The 20,672-nt window shown below is 45.9% G+C and overlaps 1 protein-coding gene across 3 annotated transcripts in view; it reads left to right on the forward strand.

Moving 5' to 3' along the window:
• The window catches only part of LOC119396603 (SEC14-like protein 2), an 80,004-nt gene extending 63,906 nt beyond the window's left edge, over positions 1-16,098 (forward strand). For 2 of the 3 annotated variants that reach the window (XM_049417149.1, XM_037663886.2), the window contains exons 2-11: positions 2,350-2,419; positions 4,346-4,408; positions 6,578-6,668; positions 8,375-8,469; positions 9,610-9,688; positions 10,443-10,523; positions 11,294-11,380; positions 12,009-12,115; positions 13,078-13,366; positions 15,914-16,064. In XM_049417149.1, the coding sequence (XP_049273106.1) occupies positions 4,382-4,408; positions 6,578-6,668; positions 8,375-8,469; positions 9,610-9,688; positions 10,443-10,523; positions 11,294-11,380; positions 12,009-12,115; positions 13,078-13,366; positions 15,914-16,005 (948 nt within the window). In that variant the 5' untranslated portion in view covers positions 2,350-2,419; positions 4,346-4,381 and the 3' untranslated portion in view covers positions 16,006-16,064. Of the gene's footprint in view, positions 1-2,349; positions 2,420-3,289; positions 3,334-4,345; positions 4,409-6,577; positions 6,669-8,374; positions 8,470-9,609; positions 9,689-10,442; positions 10,524-11,293; positions 11,381-12,008; positions 12,116-13,077; positions 13,367-15,913 lie in introns of all 3 variants that reach the window. The other variant, XM_037663884.2, reaches the window with a different exon arrangement.
• The last annotated feature ends 4,574 nt before the right edge of the window (positions 16,099-20,672 follow it).

A 20,672-nucleotide genomic window follows, 5' to 3' on the forward strand; every position in this document is an offset into this window, starting at 1 on the left:
GCGGGCTCGAACGGCGGGGTCTTCTCGTCGCAGCCCTGCAGCTTGTCGAGCAGCTTCGGCCTCGCGGGCTCGAACGGCGGGGTCTTCGCGCCGCAGCCGTGCAGCTTGTCGAGCAGCTTCGGCCTCGCGGGCTCGAACGGCGGGGTCTTCGCGCCGCAGCCGTGTAGCTTGTCGAGCAGCTTCGGCCTCGCGGGCTCGAACGGCGGGGTCTTCTCGTCGCAGCCCTGCAGCTTGTCGAGCAGCTTCGGCCTCGCGGGCTCGAACGGCGGGGTCTTCTCGGCGCAGCTGTGCAGCTTGTCGAGCAGCTTCGGCTTCGCGGGCTCGAACGGCGGAATCTGCTTCGCGGCGTCGACGTGCAGCTTCGGCCTCGCGGGCTCTCACCTTAGGATTCTGCCTGCGAGCGCGCGCTGCCGCCGCCTTCCGTGCCCTCCGTTCCGCAGCCTTGTCTTCCATCTGGCGACTCCGAGCTAAAGAGAAAGCGTGCCAAGAGGGAGCCTCATGGCGCGTTACTTCTAAAATGTTGTCTTCGGGTGTCGTTGAAAAAACGAGACGTAGTAAAGAAGAAAGAACGCCACACAGGCGAACACGCAAAACGAGAGTGTCACTCGTCAACGTCGTCTTCTTCTTCTACTGCATACCAAAACGCGCGCTTCTCACGAGCTAGAGGTGGCTACTACAACGCTACAAACGGAGGATGGACAGACCCACGGCATAAGCAGCTTCGTCCCTAAAAAGTTTCGCCGCAAGGCGAAGCAATGAACGCGATAGCAAGAAATTGGAATGTCACACGAAGAACGACAAGCAGATCGAAACTTGCAGCGCACCGCTGAAGCACAAAGGATGCTCGAAAAGAACGCGCAGGTATACACAGGCCAAGCGCCAACTAACTACTGTCACAGTTGTTACGTCTTTGGGTTTGAGCAGTGCGCTGCAAGTGTCGACTATGCAGAATCCGACGCTCTCAGGTATTTCTTTTTCTTTTAAACTGCGGCGCCTCTGCATCTCCTGCTACGCGGTGACACCTGACGCAATGTGTCTACGGCGTTCTTTTTTTCTTTTTTCGTTGCACATCGCGAGTGGGTACAGAAAGAGACCACTTTTAATGCGAGTCTCAAGGGCAATTTACAAATTGAAATAAAATGTAGGAGCGTTGCGTGATAGAAAACCGCTCAAGCTTCTCTGAGATCTGCGTACCGTCAGCGGTAAGTGTTGTATATGTGACGCTATGAATGAGAGGCGTGCCGTGGCTCATGCGCCATACTTTTTATTCTGCTGCATGCCCACTTCTTCCTCCTCTTCGGTTTCTCCTGCAAGGGTTCGTGTGTCACATATATAAACAGCTCGCCGTTATTATGCCGGTGGTTGCATGGCGCGTAATAGACTTGTCTAACGCGGTGCGTTGCGGAGCGAGGGGTCACTGGTTCGAGTCTCCGGCCGGGTGCTTCGCAATTTTTTTTCTTCTGATTTATTTTCTTTGTGCCTTGATATATATATATATATACGGGACATGACGGCGACGACAACGGCGACGGCAAAAATCCGCCGAGAGTGTCCATATAATTGCTATCGCAATAAAATACTCCTTCAGGAAGCCGTTACGGACATGAAGTGAGGAGTGATAGGCTACAGGACACATAATCCAGCACTGACATAAACAGTTTCATCCTGCAAACGCCGACTGCTGTCTTCGTCGACGTCACGACCACGTGACAATATAGTTAGATAAATGTTGCTCAACATTGAGTAGTATTTTCGAGCTGTTGACTAATGTTGGGTAGTGTTGGCCAGCTTTTGACTAAGTAACGTAGGAAAAATGATAGGTGTAACCTTAAGGCACAAGAAAAGAGCAGAGTGGGTCAGGGAACAAACTGCCGTGTTAAAGACATCTTTGACGAAATCAAGAAGAAATGGACATGGGCAGGGCATGTAGCGCGTAGGCAAGGTAGCCGCAGGTCACTAAGAGTAATAGATTGGATTTCAAGAGTAGGCGATCGCGCGAGGGGGAGCTGAAAAGTTAGGTAGACAGATGAAATTAAGAAGTTTGCGGGTATGAGTTTCCGCGGCAATCGCAGGACCGGCTTGATTGGTGGAACAGGGAAGAGGCCTTTGCCCTGCAGTGGACGTAGTCAGGCTGCTGCTGCTGCTGATGATGATGGTGTAGGGAGGAGTTACCGGTATATGACGTGAGAATCGAGTGCTTCGGGCACACCACAGTTAATTCCTCTTTGAAAAATTTGCCACATTTTTTTTCTGTCTTTCTTCTTTTCTCTTCTGACATGGTTCGCGCATGTGCACGCTTATCTCTTTCGGTTCTGTGAATGCTGCTTGTTCTTGTTCCGGGTCGTGCAGTTCCGCAATGCAGTGGCGGATGTGAAGAGACCCTCGGACACGGACGCTTTCCTGCTACGCTGGCTGCGAGGTAAGTTCTGTGAACAAAAAATTTCGAAGGTGCCAAGCGTACCGAACTGTTGTCTCGAACCGATTGAAGCAAATAGTGAGAAAAACGTGGTCCGGGGTTGGTCTTGCCTCTGAGCTTTTGTTCCGACAGCAGTTCGGGCATTTACAGGCAGATTTTCGCCGTTTCAGTGATGTTCACGTCGACACTTACGTATAAATGCTTGGTAGGTGCTACGCCATGAAAACGCCAAAGTTGCTATACCAGATTTTTATGGTAAGATTTTATTTGTAGCGGTAACATCTAATACTCGGAATGTGAATTAGCATGGTATTTCGAACTTCGCGTTGATGCGTTAGATCTTAGCGAGCTGCACTCAATTAGGTGAAAACAAAGCACGTCGGACATCAAACCATATTACATTATACATGATGAAGGTTTGAAGAGATGGAAAATCCTCGAGCAGGGGGTGTCGCCAGAGCCAGAAATTCAACAAATTTACTTGTATTGGTCGAGGCAGCAAAAATTAGCGCGCTGGAAAGTCCACTAGTCGAGACGTTGGCTAACAATTGTATATTATACATAATACCAAAAAGTTAATTGACACGGTATTGTTAGCTTCATTTTGTGTGCCAAAACCTAGATTACGCGCTAGAAACAAAGAAAAAGTGGTTGCATAATATCCCACTTCAACAGACGTCAAAATTGTAGGCTAGATTTACGGGCTGGCATCATTATAGGGAGCCTGTGACGTAGGAAAAAAGAAAGGCACACATACACACACACACTAAAAATAATGTTGACATGTACTTGCGTAATTTACGATATAGCTTGAAATGGGCAAGGATCACAATTCTCTATACCGAACTCGCATGTGCCGCGCCAAACTCATAGCACGGGATTTCGATGTGGCCAAGGCGGAGCGAATGTACCGTCACGTGAGTACCACTCTCCGTTTAATTCACCAGCAACGGTTGGCTAAGTAAAGCACCAGCCTGAAGCCAACGCTTTGGCAAGGGACCTTGCCCCGCCGATGGCGTGTATGTACCCTTGTCGAAGCGTTGGGTGCATGCCGAGGCTTTCCCTTGTTGGACCACCGTTATTCACTTTGAATCTCCACCTTTCTGTTAACCTTCCCTTTCCTGCAGTGCAGGGTAGGGAACCGGACGTGCGGGTGGTTAACCTTCCGGCATGATCTTGTTTTTCTTTCTCTTTCTCTCTATATTTATGTCTACTAGAATAATCGCAAACCTTACTCTGGGTACCTGGAAAGAGCTGTTTCTATAAGAGGTATTTAATCACTATAAGATGAAGCTACGATCCATCTCCTAGTTTTCTTACACAGATCAGCGTTAAGTTCAGAACCGCCATTTGGAGGAAAGCCATGAAACGATTTGACTTAAGTTACTTCAATTCGTATAAGAAACTGAATTTCGTAGTAATGTTGGAGAACGCCGACTAAGACAAAAAGAGGGCAGCTTTTCTAGCTCTCCCGCCTTAGTTGTTTACTGATACTTCTCACGCGTACTTAGCTACAGAGGGCTTCTATAATAATATGAACTTAATATATCAACCCGGGACCGTCTTCAGGGCAGACCACTTAGTGTTAGGCGTCGTGACCTGCTTTTGCTTGACAGACCAAGTAAGCAAGGTATCTAATCGGCAAATGAACTTGGAAACCGGACGACCTGCGTGAAATTGAAGCTACGGTTCTGATGTTAGCAATGTGTTTACGAGACGCCTGCCTCATCTTGGAATCTAGCTCTCCAAGGCGACGTTAAGGCGATAAGCTCGCTTGGTGGGCATACGGGGCTTTGTATAGCAGCAACTTGCGTGTTGTTAGCATGCCATGTGATACACAATACTTGTTCATGAAGACATAAACAAGTTGTGTAGAAACGGTTGGGTATAATCCTTCTCCCACTCCCTATCTTTTTTGACGACGTGTAGGACCTTAAATGGAGGAAGGAGAACGGCGTGGACGACATGTTACAAAGCTACGAGGCAACCGAGGTACGTCCGAATAATTCGTCTTTCTATATCGGGCAGTTTGTGCAAAGGCTGGGAGGTCACATTTTTTTTACTGAAGGACGAAAAAAGCGAGCAAGGCTGCATTTTCGTACAAGACGCGAAAAAATGACAAATTCACACACGCACGCACACACGGCGCCGAAATTCACCAGAATATCAACGCATGCAGTTGGCCCGGCTCCGATGTGGGAACAAAAATAAACCCTACTGAAACCTTCGAAATGTTCAAGATGGAGAATACGAAAAATGAGAGCGAAGACTCACAGAAGAAACGAAGTGCAGTCAAACGCCGCTGTATAAGAAAGCGTTGGGTCTTTGAAAGTACTACGTTATCAACTGCACTTCGTTTTATTCACCACAATATTGGGTGATATTCAGTTGTTCAACCAAAATTCTATCGAATGGAGTAGAACGTCAATGGAACAACACAATTATTTCGTAATTGTTTTTGTAAGTGCATACATCACATTTGTATGCTTCAAATGCACAACCGAAGCAAATGACCGAATAACGAAATATTCTCATTTTAGCGCGGAGGTACAAATTTCTAAACATAGCGGCTACTTTTTTGTTTTAATTGGCCGAAATTTGTCGATATCTTAAAGACAAGCTAGGTCACTAAATCAAGGCATCGCTCTTACGATCGATAAAATTGAACTTGATCTTTGAAAGAAACAAATTTTGTAAAAACAGGTTTCGCAGTTGTCTGCTGATTCGATTTCAGTGCCTCACACGTATTTTAATGCAGAAATTGGTGTCGGCCTCCACGTTAATGCCTCGACTTAACATCCTCAACCTTGTTGCTGGCCTGCTGTTTTCGCGGCAGTGCGGCGTGAATTGTGCCTTGTCATGCCATTCTCAAATTAACGTTCTAAATCTAGCTGCTGGTATAGCGTGCGCCGCAGCGTGTGCAGTATGTCTCCGTCATGCCGTTCTGCTCATAACAGTCACACATCGTCGATTTTCTGCGCGATTGCGCAGTTGACTCTAGCAACAGGTTCATAATAGGAAAGTCCCAGGCTTGAGAGAGTTCGCAGGGCGGAGGCGCTTTTTCAAGCGATGCTTGCTGTGGGTTACAGATTTCGGCGGCGGCGGCGTTGTACGCGAAAAACCAGGCGCCGCGAACAGTACACAAATGCTGCCCTCGAAGGTGTGCCCACATACCCGCCCGCTCCTCGAAGCCACGAAGTTGCCGCATACGACGGGTCTGCAAGGACGCGCCAAGACCACATGAATACGTGTTGGGAGCGCTTTATAGCGTGACGTCTACTGCGGTCAAACCTCCTCGACCGCACTGCTAGCGCGTTGTCGAAAAAGTCACAGGGTCCCTTATGCGTTCGCCTAAGACGACGTAAATGCGAAAGCAGTCTTCTTTTTGTTCTCAGTCGATATATTGATACAGGCCCAGGCCTTAATCAGAATAAACGTTTATTCAGGGTTTGGCTGACGTGACATAGTCATTACCGCGACAAGCTGCTAAACGACATAAGCTTGCCGCGGCGCCCCCGAAAGCTGAGACTGTAGGGATTTTATTAGATCTATCGCTGTAAAAGAACAGAAAACGAAATAAAATAAAACGGAATAAAACAGTGCTGCAGAGATGATCAAGCTTTCTATTGAGAGGGTAAAAACACAATAATTGTATTGGCGACACGTTCGGGATTTTAAATACTTGGTGCTGGAAAGGCGACTACAAAGTATGTTATTTGTCGCTCAGCGCAGCACCTCGTGTTCTGCTTATAAACGGGTTACGTGTTTTCAACGCAATTCTTGTTTTCTTGTTTTCGGTCTTGTCTTACGTGTGACATCTGGACGATCATTTGGAACATTACGTTATGATGTACACGCAGGGAAGTTCTTAACATCATTTCAATCTGCACTGTATCACTTCCGAACTCAATTAACCAATCTGTTTTTGTGTTAACGAGCCATTCTTGCTGATTTGTTTTTTTTTACTTATGTATGTGTTTGTCACCCCCTCCCCTCTGTAATACTTCGGTCTTAAGGGTACGATAAAATGAATGAAAATGTATGTAGTGAATTCTCCGAACGCGTCGACTCGGTGAAAAGAAGCACAAGATGCCGGGCACGAGCGCAACCACTAATGCTAGCAGTTTTATAAACTAACGCTTTCATCTTATACTTTCGCAGATCGTGAAGGAAAACTATCCTGGCGGCATCTTGTATCCTTGCAAGGATGGCAGACCGTTATGGATGGTTCCAGCTGGAGTTGATTTTCCAGGTGGATGTACTTTCAGCTTCTTCGTGTGCCTTATACTCGTGATTTGTCGATGCGATGGGGCAGTGAACGAATCGCAAGGATCCGCTGCGTGACTTGACAGAACTTGGTTTGAATGTAGCACTGCGCTGCTAAATACGAGATCACGAGTTCACTATGGGTCCTTCAATCAACTGCTTGGCACTTGGTTCACACCGTTTCTATGTGCGACTTCCTTCGCCAGTGCAGGCAGCGTGCATAAGCCTAGCTATGCTCGTCTAAACTGCGTAAAAGACATTCAGGTGATGGCTGCCCGCTGGCACCCGCGACGGTGGTCTAGTGGTTATGGTGCTCGACTGCTGACCGCCGCATTTTTGATGGAGTTGAACATGCTTGAGGCCCGTGTACTTAGATTTAGGTGCGCGTTAAAGAACCCCAGGTGATCGATATTTCCGGAGCCCTCCACTACGGCATTCCTCATAATGATGTCGTAATTTTGGGGCGTTAAAACCGAACAATTATTATTATTATTATTATTATTATTATTATTATTATTATTATTATTATTATTATTATTATTATTATTATTATTATTATTATTGGTGCAGGAGCAATAACCTCTCCCTAAATATTTCAAAAACCAAGGTAATGAGTTTCACTCGAAAGACATCTAGTGTGCCATTTTTATATTCTGTCAATTCTGTGTCGTTGTGTAAGGTATGTGAGATCAATGATCTAGGTGTTCTTTTTGATAGCACCTTACACTTTTCTGCTCACGCTAAGCGTGTTGCTTTGCGGGGTCTTCGCACCCTAGGCTGTGTTTGCAGAATGTCTAGAGAATTCCGTTCTCCTGTGCCCTTCCGAAAATTGTACACCGCGCTATGTCTTCCTCAACTAGAGTATGCATCGGTGATCTGGAATGGCATTCCTTATTTCAGCAGCAACGCCATTGAGCGAGTCCAGAAAAAATTCCTAAGCATTTACAACCATCGTTTCGCTAGAAATGACTCTGGATCTCGTTCTAACGCTGCTGGGTTATTATCATTGCCATCACTGTGCTGCCGACGAAATAACGCTGATCTGTTATTTCTTTACAAGCTTGTGCATGGTATCATATCCTGCCCTGTACTGCTCAACTGTCTTAATTTCCGAATTCCACGTAAGCTGACCAGAGAGAATAGACCTTTTCATGTAACCGCCTGCCTCTGTGAACAATCGACCATACAACGTCTTTACAATGCTTACTTTTTGGAGCTCGATGTTTTTCACAGCTCCCAGTCGTTGTTCTGCTCCGAGCTTTGCACTGTACTTACATAGCCTCGTACACTGTTGACATTTTTTTTTCTGCCTGCGCATAGTTGTATATGTGCAATTTTATAACGTTTTTTTATCCCTGATATTTTAATATGAATGTTTGCCCTTTTTTTTTTTCGTGCGCCAGTACAAAGACCTTACGGTTGTTCCTGGGCACATTAAATAAACGTTTGATTGATTATTATTATTATTAGCTGCCCGCTGGTGAGCATGAAAATGTCATTTCCAGTACCGTACCAGCGCTCTACAGATATATCGGAAACTGTTTTAAAGCTCATTGTTGTTTGTGCTTCCCGCATGTGACTTTTCCATTAGCAACTGCGAATGCTTACAAAAAAAAGTATAGTTTATTTCCTTTTGAGGAAAAAAAGGACGGTGGAAATATTCTTTATGTGGTTTTTTCACTTCTGTTGCAGCGCTTATTACGTCGCTGACACCGGAAGTAGTGCAGCTCCACTGTACATACCTCATGGAGTACACGGAGTCCATCAAGCGTTCGGCTTCGAAAGAAGTGAGTGAACGAAACGCTTGTAGTATATAGCGAAAATGACAAAGACTGCTTATGCGTTATGACTGCTTTGAAACTGCGGAAACAAACTGCTATATTTACGTTTCTGGTGGACAAATGCCTATTGCATCATGAAAACATTCACACCTGAAACTTAATTGCATCTTTAAACCGTGAATATACTAGAAGGTCTAATACTGAAAGACATATCAGATTACTTATTGTTCTTACGTGAGTTCTTCAAAAGCTCAAGAGGTACTCATCGATTTATTGGTTGGTTGGTAAATCTATTATTTCAACGAAAGCGTCCGTGTTTGTCGTTTGTGTTAGTATGCGTTCGTCTATGCACTGATAGAAGTGATGTCGTTGAAATAATTTCAAAAGCTCTCTTGACAACTCGGTGGCAAATTTCACGCGAATTTATAACACATAAACTTTCTTTCCCTTTGGAATGCTAAGCGATACAATTTATATTGTGATGTTCGTGTTTCATTAGGGAGCTGGATTGTTGTACACCTTCTAGGCTACGGACATTTAATTTCCGGCAAATATTGTGTAAAATTAGAGACATAATTCAGAATTTTATTTTGAACCTCCAGCATCTGCTTTCTCTTTAAACTAAATATGCGCCTCACACATAATACTACAAGCCCCAAAGGAAGGAATAAACAAGCTGAAAGAGAGGGAGGTTAGCGGGTTCTTAGACCGGCTGGCTACCCCGCCCTATGCACCTCATTGTCAAGTGTCCGGTTCCATACCGACTCTATCCCACACATACTGCCACTGGCCCAGAGCCAATATACCTTGAAGCCATTCACTTTGCTCTAACATACCAACATGGGAGGCCTGGGTTGGTAACCTGGGCGAACCTTCTTGTGGGCAACTCTCCTTTACCATATACTCACCATCTTAGGGGAGGTCAGTGAAACGTCACCCCAGAACTCGGTCCCGGACATGGGTTTTAAGAAAAAAGAAAGATTTCTATCTATCATCAATACGGGTTCAGTTTTCATCGGCCGGAACAATACAGTAGGCTTTGTAGCACGGAGTGCTGAATATCGTAAAGTTGACGGCGTCATTTTTTTTCGTAATAATACTGCGCAATATTACTGCGTCACGATTTTCTGTCCTGTCACTTTACAGGTGGGAATGGAAATACACTCACATCACATGGTCGTAGACTTGGAAAAATTCAGCCTCCGTAACCTCTACTGTTGGCAAGGTATGTCGCCCTATCGCGGCACAGTCCCACCAACTAGCTTAGCTGGGCTTAGGTATACGGTGACGTGGGCATAGATGATGCGTATTGCTCGAAACACAGGTGCGCACTTCACAGCCGCTACATAGACAATGTGTCGTCGCTGAACCTGGTATATAGCTGTAACGAAATACGGGTCGAAGTGCCCGTAGTCTTTGTCATTTATAGTTTCAAGAACAATCTTTTACGATTGTTCGTAAGAGCCCCTCACTGCAACAGATAACATCGTAAGTCGCCAGTCAAGTCTCGAGATGGCATCCCAGTCATTCTGAATTCAGTGCCTGGCCCCTACTTAGGCTCTAAAAAAGAGGACGACGAAGTTAGCCGACGCGTTTTACGCGCCGTGTGCTTTCCTGTACGTCCCCTAACTCAACTTCTATAGGGTATCAGTAGAACCGGTCAATCAGATGGAGTAAGAGGATCCATTAGTTTTACTTGCTTTTAATTTCGTTTCTATATGCATGATAAAATGCCCATCGATGAACATTACTAAAAAAAATGGAACTGCTGATAACCATGGTATGGTATCATGAACTTTATTCGGGTCCTGAAGATCAACCCTTAGGTTGACGCAGGCGGCTCCCACATCGGGACAGTAAGGTTTAACCTTACCGCTGTATCGCAGGAAAATAAGTTATATATCTGTATATATACGCAGTGCAGATTGGCCTGACGGGCCGCGACCCTTTTCTTCTTTATTTGTTCATCGGCAGCGCAGCTGTCAAAACTCTTACCAACATACTGCAGACCATGGAGGACCATTATCCGGAGTGCCTGGAGAAGTGCATCATCATCAATGGTAAGTAATACACCGCGAATCTTGATATTGTTCGATGGATCTGTCGAACAGCTGAAATGCAATACACTACGGCGGTTTCCCCGATAGTTATGATACAATCAGCTATAATTGTTGAATTCTGATTTTTTAATGCCCTTTAGAAAGAAAGAAGTTATGTGCTGTAGAGGTAATATCTCCCTTACTACATGTTTGTGCATTTCGCTGCGAATGATAAACAAAAAAGGGAAACAAAAACTTGGCACATCTACGCAACATTCTAGAAAGCATAATAAAATGGGTCGCCAGTTGTTGTGAAAGAAATACACAAAACGCTAAGCAAACTGGATCGGTGCAGTTAGAGTGGATCGGCAGCGCTATTCCATAGTTGCTCGAGACATGTTCCAGGGCGAGTGAAATCAGTAAAATACCAGTCCATGAAGCACGCCCTAGAAGTTTTACACATTAGCGCATAAGTTCGCTTCATAAGAAACAAAGGAAGCTTCCAGTAACATTTCACAAGGGAGACACACACAAAAGAAACACACACATCTCTTTTTCTTCGCCATATTTCAGTGCTGTGTACCTGTACGATGAATAACCAGCAAGCCCAACTAGACACGCTACTCAAAGCCATAAAATCACGTACAGAACAAAGTTTGGAAACACGGGTAGCCGTCGTACGCAAAATAATATGGATGATTTTAGAGCTACGGGATTCAAACACCCAATATAGGAGGGCTGTATGACTGACGTCCTTATTCACCGCCATTTTCTTTCTTTTTTTGACGCAGCGCCAAACTTCTTCCCTGTACTGTGGAAGATGGTGCGGCCGTTCTTGACGCAGGCGACGACTGACAAAGTTCAAGTCTACGGCAAAAGTAAGTGTTGGCCGATGACCCTGAGCCAGGACGAAACCGCTTACATCCCAGTCACACTTGGCATCCGACTCAGCTTCACGTAAACCTGTGTGATGTTACCACGTGACGTGACCTTATATATAACGCCTATAGGAGCGTGTTCAGCTGCATAGCTTCAATTTTCTACATTTTATCAGAAGTTTGAATGATCAGAACCTCTCATAAGCATGACGGGAGAACACACCAACTTCTGTCGTGATGAAACGTACAAATATACCCGCCAACCATGTAGTCTTCTGGTCTCTTTAATTCGCACACGACGTTCGCTTACGACCTACAGTGATCGCGAAATTTTTACACAATTGGGTAACAATTGGGCCCTCATTTGTATCTCTCTCTCTCTGTTCCTTCGTTTTGTATGGCTGTCGTCATTGCGTCAGTTTCGCTAGACAAGTTACATTGCATTATGGCTTTATTGACGTTTCGTTACGGGAGCTCGAACTTTGAAAATTGATCATACCCAACATGTGAAACGAGAGAATCCTACATTTGCAACTTCTGATAGGAGAAAAAAAGAAAAGGCTTAAGCGACAAAAGTTTCAGACTACTAGCTCTGTATGTGTCAACACGTGTGTTTTCATTACGACAGCTGGCTGGAAGGAGCACATACTGAGCCTCATAGACGCTGCACAACTACCGGCCCACTGGGGTGGAGACATGGTGGGACCAGATGGCGACCCCCGATGCAGGCACAGGGTCAGTCATCGACGTTAACGGAATTCCACTCCCCCAAATGCTTTCCAAGGGCGGCTTTGGTGGTCAAGTAGTCGAGAAATGACTGCTTTTTCTATCTGAGCCACAAGTATTTTCAGACTCAAGTATTAAGGTGGTTAAAGAAGATGCCCGATGACACTTGGTTGAGATGGTACATCATCATATGGTGCCGCCGGCATAACTAAAAACACATTTCCCCTCTTGGTTTCTCGGATTGGAAACAAACGCTGGATGCCTCTGATTCGACCGATATAAAAATAGAGGTGGTGTCACTCGCCATACGAATAACCTTGACACCCGCAATAAGTGAATCTTTTAAACTTTAAATAGTGTCAAAGATGTTCTACAGATATCTGCAAGATTACGGAAGCTTCACTGAAGGAAATGTTATCCATCTGCCAGTTGCACGACGCCACATCTTTGCGACCTGCGCTCCCCTCCCTCTAATCCTCTCTTCTTACTTCTGGTCTGCCTCTCAGGTGGACGAAAGTTTTCTCTTTCACCAAAGAATGACTATTGAGCGATCACAGTTCTAGTTTGCTTATCTTTCTTTCTTCGATAAGCTCATTTGCTGTAACCGAATAGTTAAGCGAATCTCCCAGCATGGCATCCTCGCTTATGCGATGCTCCCACGCAGTATATATGCGCAGTCGCGGTCTTTAGCTAAACAGTTAGCTAACTCGCGCTGCCAATTGCTAGCATCCTTGTTAGCTCAATTGGTAGAGTGACCGCCCCGGAAAGGTTCCCGGTTTCGACCTCAGGACCAAGACGAATTTTTCTTCAACTAGAAGCTTTTCTTTCTGAGCAATCCGCATGGATTTCCATGTGGCTTCCTGCTACAAACGGGTGGTTGTAAATTATCCCTTTCATAACCGTTCGACCACCTTGAGGGATTCCGCAGAACTCATTTGCAGTTAGGTAATCATTCGACCATTTGCACGCAGGTGAACTTTGGTGGTGTGTTCGAAGAGGGTAAAACTCATCCAGCCTCTTCCGTGTTCGACGAAAAGGGCGCCCAACAACACACCATCGCTCGACGTGATCGGTGGGAGCTGCCCGTGGACGTTGACAGACCCGGCTTGCGACTCAACTGGCGGTTCCAGGTCGCTGCAGGAGACGTGGCTTTCGGTCTGCGCATGCTCAGCGGCAAGCGCCTGCTGCCGATGAGACGCCTCCAGGCCTGCAGTTACTTGCCACAGGAAGGCGGCTGGGACTGCGACACGCCTGGGACATGTACGAACCTTCGTAGGTTGTCTTCGAACGCGTCGGCTGCCGTACGCGTGCGCGCATTTCTGAAATGAGCACTGATAGAGTAATGTGACAGCAATTCGTGACAGTAATATTCAGCTAGAGCGATACATCCAAGTTACAAGTATTACGCTTAAAGGGAGCTCGGTAAACGAAGAAGGACCCATAAAGAAAGTTCGACGCCGGCTTCTCAAGAAAGAAAGAAAGAAAGAAAAAAAAAAGAAAGAAAGAAAGAAAGAAAGAAAGAAAGAAAAAAGGAAAGAAAGAAAGAAAGAATCAATCAATCAATCAATCAATCAATCAATCAATCAATCAGTCAATCAATCACGGGAATATTATACATCTCCATCGTCATGGTTATCCGCCTAATATATCTCCCCTGCAAAACAATGCTCGGTCACTGCAGTGTCCAATGACTATTACCTCGCGCCCGCCGAGTGAATGCTGTGTCTACAAATGTGCAAAGCTTATTTTATCTGGATGCTAATCATGTGTCGACTTCGGTTGCGTTTCCTTTCCCTTGGCATCCATGCTGTTATTTTAACAGACCACCGTTTATCGTCTCTGAAAACGTTTTCTAGCGTTTAATCCTGTCCCTGAAAACACGTCACTGACTGCGCTCATGCTCTGGTTAATCTCCCTACGTTTACTACGCTTTATTTTTTCTCTCGCTGTCTCTGTCGAGTCGACACACGCGCAACAGCCCGTTCTTCGCGTCTAGGGTTTTTTTCGCTTGCGTCGCAGAGGCTTATCAGGCTTCCGTCATGGGCTTCTGAGCGCGCGTACGTATCTGCCACTCCGCCACTATGCAGCTGGCCGGGGGGCGTTATACGCTAATTGTGCTCTCTGTCTCGCACGTGCTCTCCGCGCCCGTCTCAGGAAGCGACCGTATCTCGGTTCTGGCCGCAAAGTGGAACTGGAGCTTTGTTTGCGATTGGGTGCAAGCAGCAGCTTGCGATATCGGTCGCCGTTCCCACAGGCCGTTTTCGACGTCGAAGGTGCGACGAACTCTGCGCGCTACTTAAATAGGGGCGCTGAAAGGAACAAAAACTTACCGTTTCTTTAGCTAATGCCAAAGAGGGCGTGTGCCTTCATGAGGCACTCACTAGGTCTCCCTGACGTTCTCACTCGATTGCATCGGTACTAAAGCAAAAGCAGTTATGAGATCACAACAACATCCGATTTTGGTGCCGTAGTTGTCCGCCGCCGCCGCCGCCGCCGTCGGTGTCCATAACCGCTATCGCGCAAAATGAGAAGAAATGGAATGAGAAAAAAGTATCCAGGTATCGGATGGGATTTGAACCAAGGTTCCTTGCGTGGCAGCCGAATATTCTACCACATAGCCATGGCGGTGCTTGGAACTCTGTCGCAATACAGGCGTCATGTCGGGCAAGGAATCGCGTTAACATGTGTTGTGTAGCGTGGTAGAAGGGTAAAATGACAACCAGGCGTCACATAATGGGAATTTTGTAACGAGTGGGTCCTTGAATGTTTCCAACCCATTACAAAGGGCTCAGCCATAATTATTCATCGTTATCAGCCACAGCATAAACGAAGTGCACATAACGCTTGCAGATGTGTAGCGGGCACCTCGCTTCTCCGCAGAATGACGAATAATGACACAGTGGGCGATTCCCTACTTCACAAAAGTTATTATGATTGATTTCGCAGTGGGTACCTTGCAGTGTACTTGCATTAGTTGCCCAAGAGAGTTTACAACGAACTCCAGAAAGGCCGCTGTCCAGCTTTCGCTGTGACTGTGCTGCATGTTCCGCGCAGGCCTGACGTTTTCTTTTTTTCCCTATTTCTTGTCCTTTTTCGGTCGCCTAGATATAACCACTGGTTCTACAGGCCTAGACTTGATCGCCGAGTTATCAATTCAAATTTTATTCACCTTTAATTATACTTTAATTTACTTTTCCAATTGAGTCACTGTTAATTCACTTAATTAACTTAAATGTTTGATTCACTGTGAATTGGCTGATTCACTTGTGCACCCTTACTGCCCCAATTTAAGTTAGGTACACCTTTAATTAACTTTGATTCACATTAGATTCAGGTTTCGAGCACCGTAGTTCACCTTTCATTTCCTTGAATTCGCCTTAATTCACATCTGATTCACCTTATGCGCTACTTATCGTTTCTAATTTGTTCGCATAAATGCACTACATTAAGTGTTTCAGCGAAATGTTGCTGAGCTCGTAGATAGAGTTCTCCAGATCCGCGTGGATCGTGTCGCATCTATTATTCAGTTCCTTGTCTCTTTCACGTTGTTGATTGGTTTCTGGTAGCGTAAGCGTTTTTACTATAAGCGTGTCTCTCGCATTGCCCAGAAGCCTGCCGCTCTACAGCTCGCCGTGCACTTCACGAATGTTTTGTTTGCGAACAACCACGTCCACAGTGTCAGAGGTTGCGTAATTTATGTGCCGTTTGTCCGCCTCGGCTCTCTGATGACAGCGGGGTCGTACAGTGAGGCAAACATAACGATGTCGCGGTAATTAAGCATTTTATTATTTTCTTGTTTCTCTGCAGATGTGCTTGAATTCGACAACAGTTACAGCTGGCTGACTGACAAGACGATCGCCGTCGTGGTTAGCGTGCAGACACAGGAGGGAGGTTCCTGACCACTGGCCGTCTGCTGCGACATCACTTGGTCTATCACTTCATATATATATATTCGAGGAAACAGCCTAAAGGTTCCGGGCATGCTCCAAACATAATGCCGCAGTCTGATCTCCGTGCTGACACTGTCTGTCGAGAGCGCTGAGCCCTGCTCGCGCAGGAGCTGCAGAATATAGCACCATTTTCCTCTCCTTGAAGAACCTCTCGTTAGCTCGGAGCGCCAACGCTTGCCCGTTCGTCACGTGACCCTAAGAGAGATTCATTAGGCTGGAGTCTGCTAGCAGCTTAGGAGTTCTGCTGTTTTGCTGCTGTAAATCTTATGCTAAGTGGCAAATAAAAGTTATTTGTTTTCAGCTTTAGTACTCTACCTTTGGCTGAGAATTAATATCCGGATTTTTTTTTTAAATTCCTAAGGTGTTAAGGTTTCATCTTAAAACATGTGACACTATAAGGGTCTGTACAAACAAACAGCTGTCTTGACACGAAGGAGTAGGTGGCCGTTATCTTTTATTTCACGTCACGCTATTGTGGTCATCATTACGGACAGCTTGCCGCTCTCACATGGCAGAGTATACATAGTGCTCTAAATCGTCGAACATTTTTCTAGCACATTGGAACCCGGACTCTTAAATCATCCTCCTTTTTGAATGCGAATTCGCATTCATTGCCGAAGCAAGGTGACTTTGTCCTTATCCGTCTAGCTAGCCGCGTACGTTTTGGTACTCTCGTGGTCGCTTCGTTCACTTATACATCAAAACAGGCATAATATAAATATATGACGAACAGTAATAACAGAACACGAGTCGTTCCGTTGAATTGGTATATACGAAAACAGACACGGCATGGTACAATTGTATGACGAGCACGAACAACAAACCGTGACGTGACTAGTATGACGTGCATGCCACGTACAGGGATGGCCAAAAATTCCCAGGCCGCGCTACCATAGGATTAGATGGTACAGCGGCGTGGGAACTTCTGACCACTCCTGTACACCATATGCATTATAAGGTGACATCTTAATGTTACAGTAGGCATTTCATTGCCTTTTTACACCATAACGTGCATCACACGACACGCATGTGTGACAGACATGAATGACAATTCACAGCATAAATGTTCAAGACGTGCATGTCAACTTACATGGCGACATTATTGAGAAAACTGACGTGAAGGATACGTCGTGAAGCCGTCGGGCTCGTTTAGTTAACACGGTATATATCAAATATGCATGCCTGCATCCCCCCCCCCCCCCACACACACACAAGCATGTGGTAAAGAATTCCCTGCGTTGACATTTGGTCACGTGACATGTCACGAACTTCTGAAATACACGGCAGCGCGAATGAACGAGGGACACAAGGAAGGCACGCGATGACAGACACACGGCTCTACACTTCCACCAAACGTTTTATTATCGCGTACCACGTCGTACTTACACACTTTTGCTCACCGCTGCATATAGCACATGTATTAGCGTAATCAGTAATACATCAGCAAAAGTGAATCGCTAATCATTCATCGTAAATATTATCCGAGAATTCAGCTAATGCGCAAGAATCTAAACTGCTTTCTTCACAGCGCAATGGACAGATTACTGGCACGTGGATCACCAGCGCTATCTATACGTTCAACTTCTAAAATCGGACGTGTTGCGTTGTACCCATTTCCGCTTAAGACAGTCCGCTCTTCGTCCTGGTGCCGGCGTGCACGGCGCCAGCGCACGTGAAAAGAGCGTGCCTTTTAAGTGGGAACTCACCATGCGATAGTACTGCTCTCGCTTAGTGTCTTTTATCTTTCTATCAATTTCGAGCTTTTAGTTTTGTTTCATTGGAATGCTTACTTAACGCGTTACACAATAATAGTATACGCTCCAAGTTGGCACTCGACTCTGTTCGTTCTTTTGCTTAAGGCTACGGCTCGCGCCAGTAGAAGCTGTTTTGAGTACGCGTGCCGGACGCCGAAAGCATCGGTCGACCCGTGCCACGATTGCCACACGTAGTACGTCTAGAGCAGGACTGACCACGCTGACAACACGAACGATTCGCTGTGCCGCTTGTGTATGATCTCACGGTCAAAAACACACCTGCGCGTGAACGAATGTTTACTGTTAGCCACGAGAGGGACACAGCGAGCACTTAGATAACGAGCAGGTGCCATTAACCTACACATTCACACAAAACGGCAGGTTTGGCCAGTTGGGGCGTATTCATTCTTGAATAAAAAACAGCGCACAAAAAACGTTGACAAGAAAGAGGGGATACGCAGCATGGCGCAAGACGGGGCAGTGTCAAAAATTTAAGTAGTTAAGCTCTTGCAGGAGAAGCACTTGAACCTCATTCCGTGAGCGCTTTCCATACTTGCTGAACCTTTCTTTACACTCCGCGAACTATATGCAAAGAGAGGCTGGCGCTGTGGTGCACCGCAACTGCTTGGAGATCAAGCACCGACAGGATTTCTTTCAGCTCAGTGAGCTGCTTTTCCTGTTCGTCAAATAAAATTCGCCGTTCCCATTTGAACGCGTATCTGTGAAGTGCTTTGTTATGGAATTATGTCAATCGCCTGGCGCGCCTCTGGAGAACGCCCTTGGGGACACTGAACAACCGCGCAACAGCGCCAATAGAACAATGATGATGATGGTGATGAACCTTTAAGTAATGTAGGCACCTACCCACTCATAGGGATAAGACGGGAATAGGGCAGATATGAATGATTTGAGAAATCTCTATTAGAACTGATAACGTCAGTTAGCGTGAGTATGCCTTATTAATAAATATCAATTTTAGAATCTTGTCCCTAACTGCTTCTAGTGTGGTTTTCATGCAACTTCAATCTCAACAATATCTAGATAGTTTTCGATGGTACGTCTGCGCCATCTTAGACGAAAAATGTAATAGATAATGTCATAAAGGTATTCGCTTAGTAAGACCCTTTTTACGCCGTTTCAACACGTCTTTGGTGCGTTTTGCCCCTTCCAGTTGCCCCATTTCACGTTCTACCTCGCGTCTAATTCCGCCCCTCCTTAGCCTACACATCTTGAGATCACTCGATCCTGTAACGATCGTTTCCGGCAAATACTATCACTTCTCTACACAGTTATTTTCCTCGCGTTTGCTCCATACACGGAATTTGTACGTTGCGCGCTAAAAAGAAGTCGACAACAAATTATCAAATGCTGGTAGCCTTAAATACATAGCGCCGTTGGCAACGTGTTTCGCAGCCAGTGACGAACACAATATGACTGCCTTTTGAAAACTGGTGTGTTCTCAGTGCACGTCCTATTCGCTGCTGCGACCATCCGTGTTCTATTAAACGGGACTCTTCCAAATGCAATTTAATGCAATGTTTTGTGTACGGACATTCAAATAAACAATTTCAGAAGGAAGGATAGGTCTCGAAGGAGCGACTGCGATTTTAGGTCACTTGTTGCTACGTTAATGAAACATTGATTCATGCGCACCCACGTGTACACTGAATCTATTTTTACTTCCTCATTATATTGTTAGCCAAACGCAGATGAGCCAATCAGTTTCTGTCCTGGCCAGCTTTCCCGCCTCTCCATCCGTCTCTCGCTTTATATTCCAACACACCACCGTTCTTGCTTTTGGGTATCGTTTTACTGTGAACGCAGCACCCGGAATTCCAAGTTATGACTTTGTTCTCAGCTGAGCAACAGTGAGCACAAGCCGCGAGTCATTCCTAATAGTAATAATATCTGGGGTTTAACGTCCCAAAACTACGATATGATTATGAGAGACGCCGTAGTGGAGGGCTCCGGAAATTTCGACCACCTGGGGTTCTTTAACGTGCACCTAAATCTAAGTACATGGGCCTCAAACATTTTCGCCTCCATGCGAGTCACTCCTGCGTACATCAAAAACCGTTTACGCCACGTGCGCAGGATATTGCTAGCGGAATTCTCGTACCTCTGCAAGCTGTGAAGTTTCGGGTACCCTGAGTCACATTCTCGGGATCATCAAGTTACCCGCTATAACCTTAAATAGAAGTCAAAAGCAGCCGAAATATAGATAATACACTATTTTAGAGAATGAGAGCAAAACGATGATGCTCTCTTGCAGGCGAGGTAATATACCTTGTCCCGCTTCCCCGAATTGCCTTCTTCCTCGTGCTTCCGATTCCAATATATTGTCACGAGACTTTAGACGTACTCGGTCCTTTAATAAACCAACGAGTTCTGTTCCTGCTTTCCGTGCTGTCTTGTCTGAATTCAAGCCCGGTATCTGGGATTCGATCCTTTGACCACGCTCTCAGGTGTGTGACACTCAGCCGCTCTGGCATGCATCCGGAAAAATCACGGCCGAAAACAACCGCTTTCCGCACCATATTATACGCTTCGCGAAGTATAAAGCCATCGAATAATCTCATGTACACAACCAACCAAGAGACGAAACATCAAAAGTGTCAAGCTCTTGTGTAGGGAGGCAACCATTCTGAGCGTCGTTGCCGCTGGGAGTTGTGACCCAGGTTCGCCCGCCCCTTGATGGCGTGGGTGAGGGCACGGAGTAGTCGAAAAGAAGGAATCGACGACCCGGCTCTCCACACGACCCCAGTTGGCTATGCTACTAATACTGGCATCATCCTCAGTACCGACCTTAGAGAGTCCTTGCCTGGCGGCTTAGGCTAGCGCCCAATCCGATAGGCCATGACA

This window comes from Rhipicephalus sanguineus, chromosome 6, assembly GCF_013339695.2.
Source record: "Rhipicephalus sanguineus isolate Rsan-2018 chromosome 6, BIME_Rsan_1.4, whole genome shotgun sequence".
NCBI classification, from domain to species: domain Eukaryota; kingdom Metazoa; phylum Arthropoda; class Arachnida; order Ixodida; family Ixodidae; genus Rhipicephalus; species Rhipicephalus sanguineus.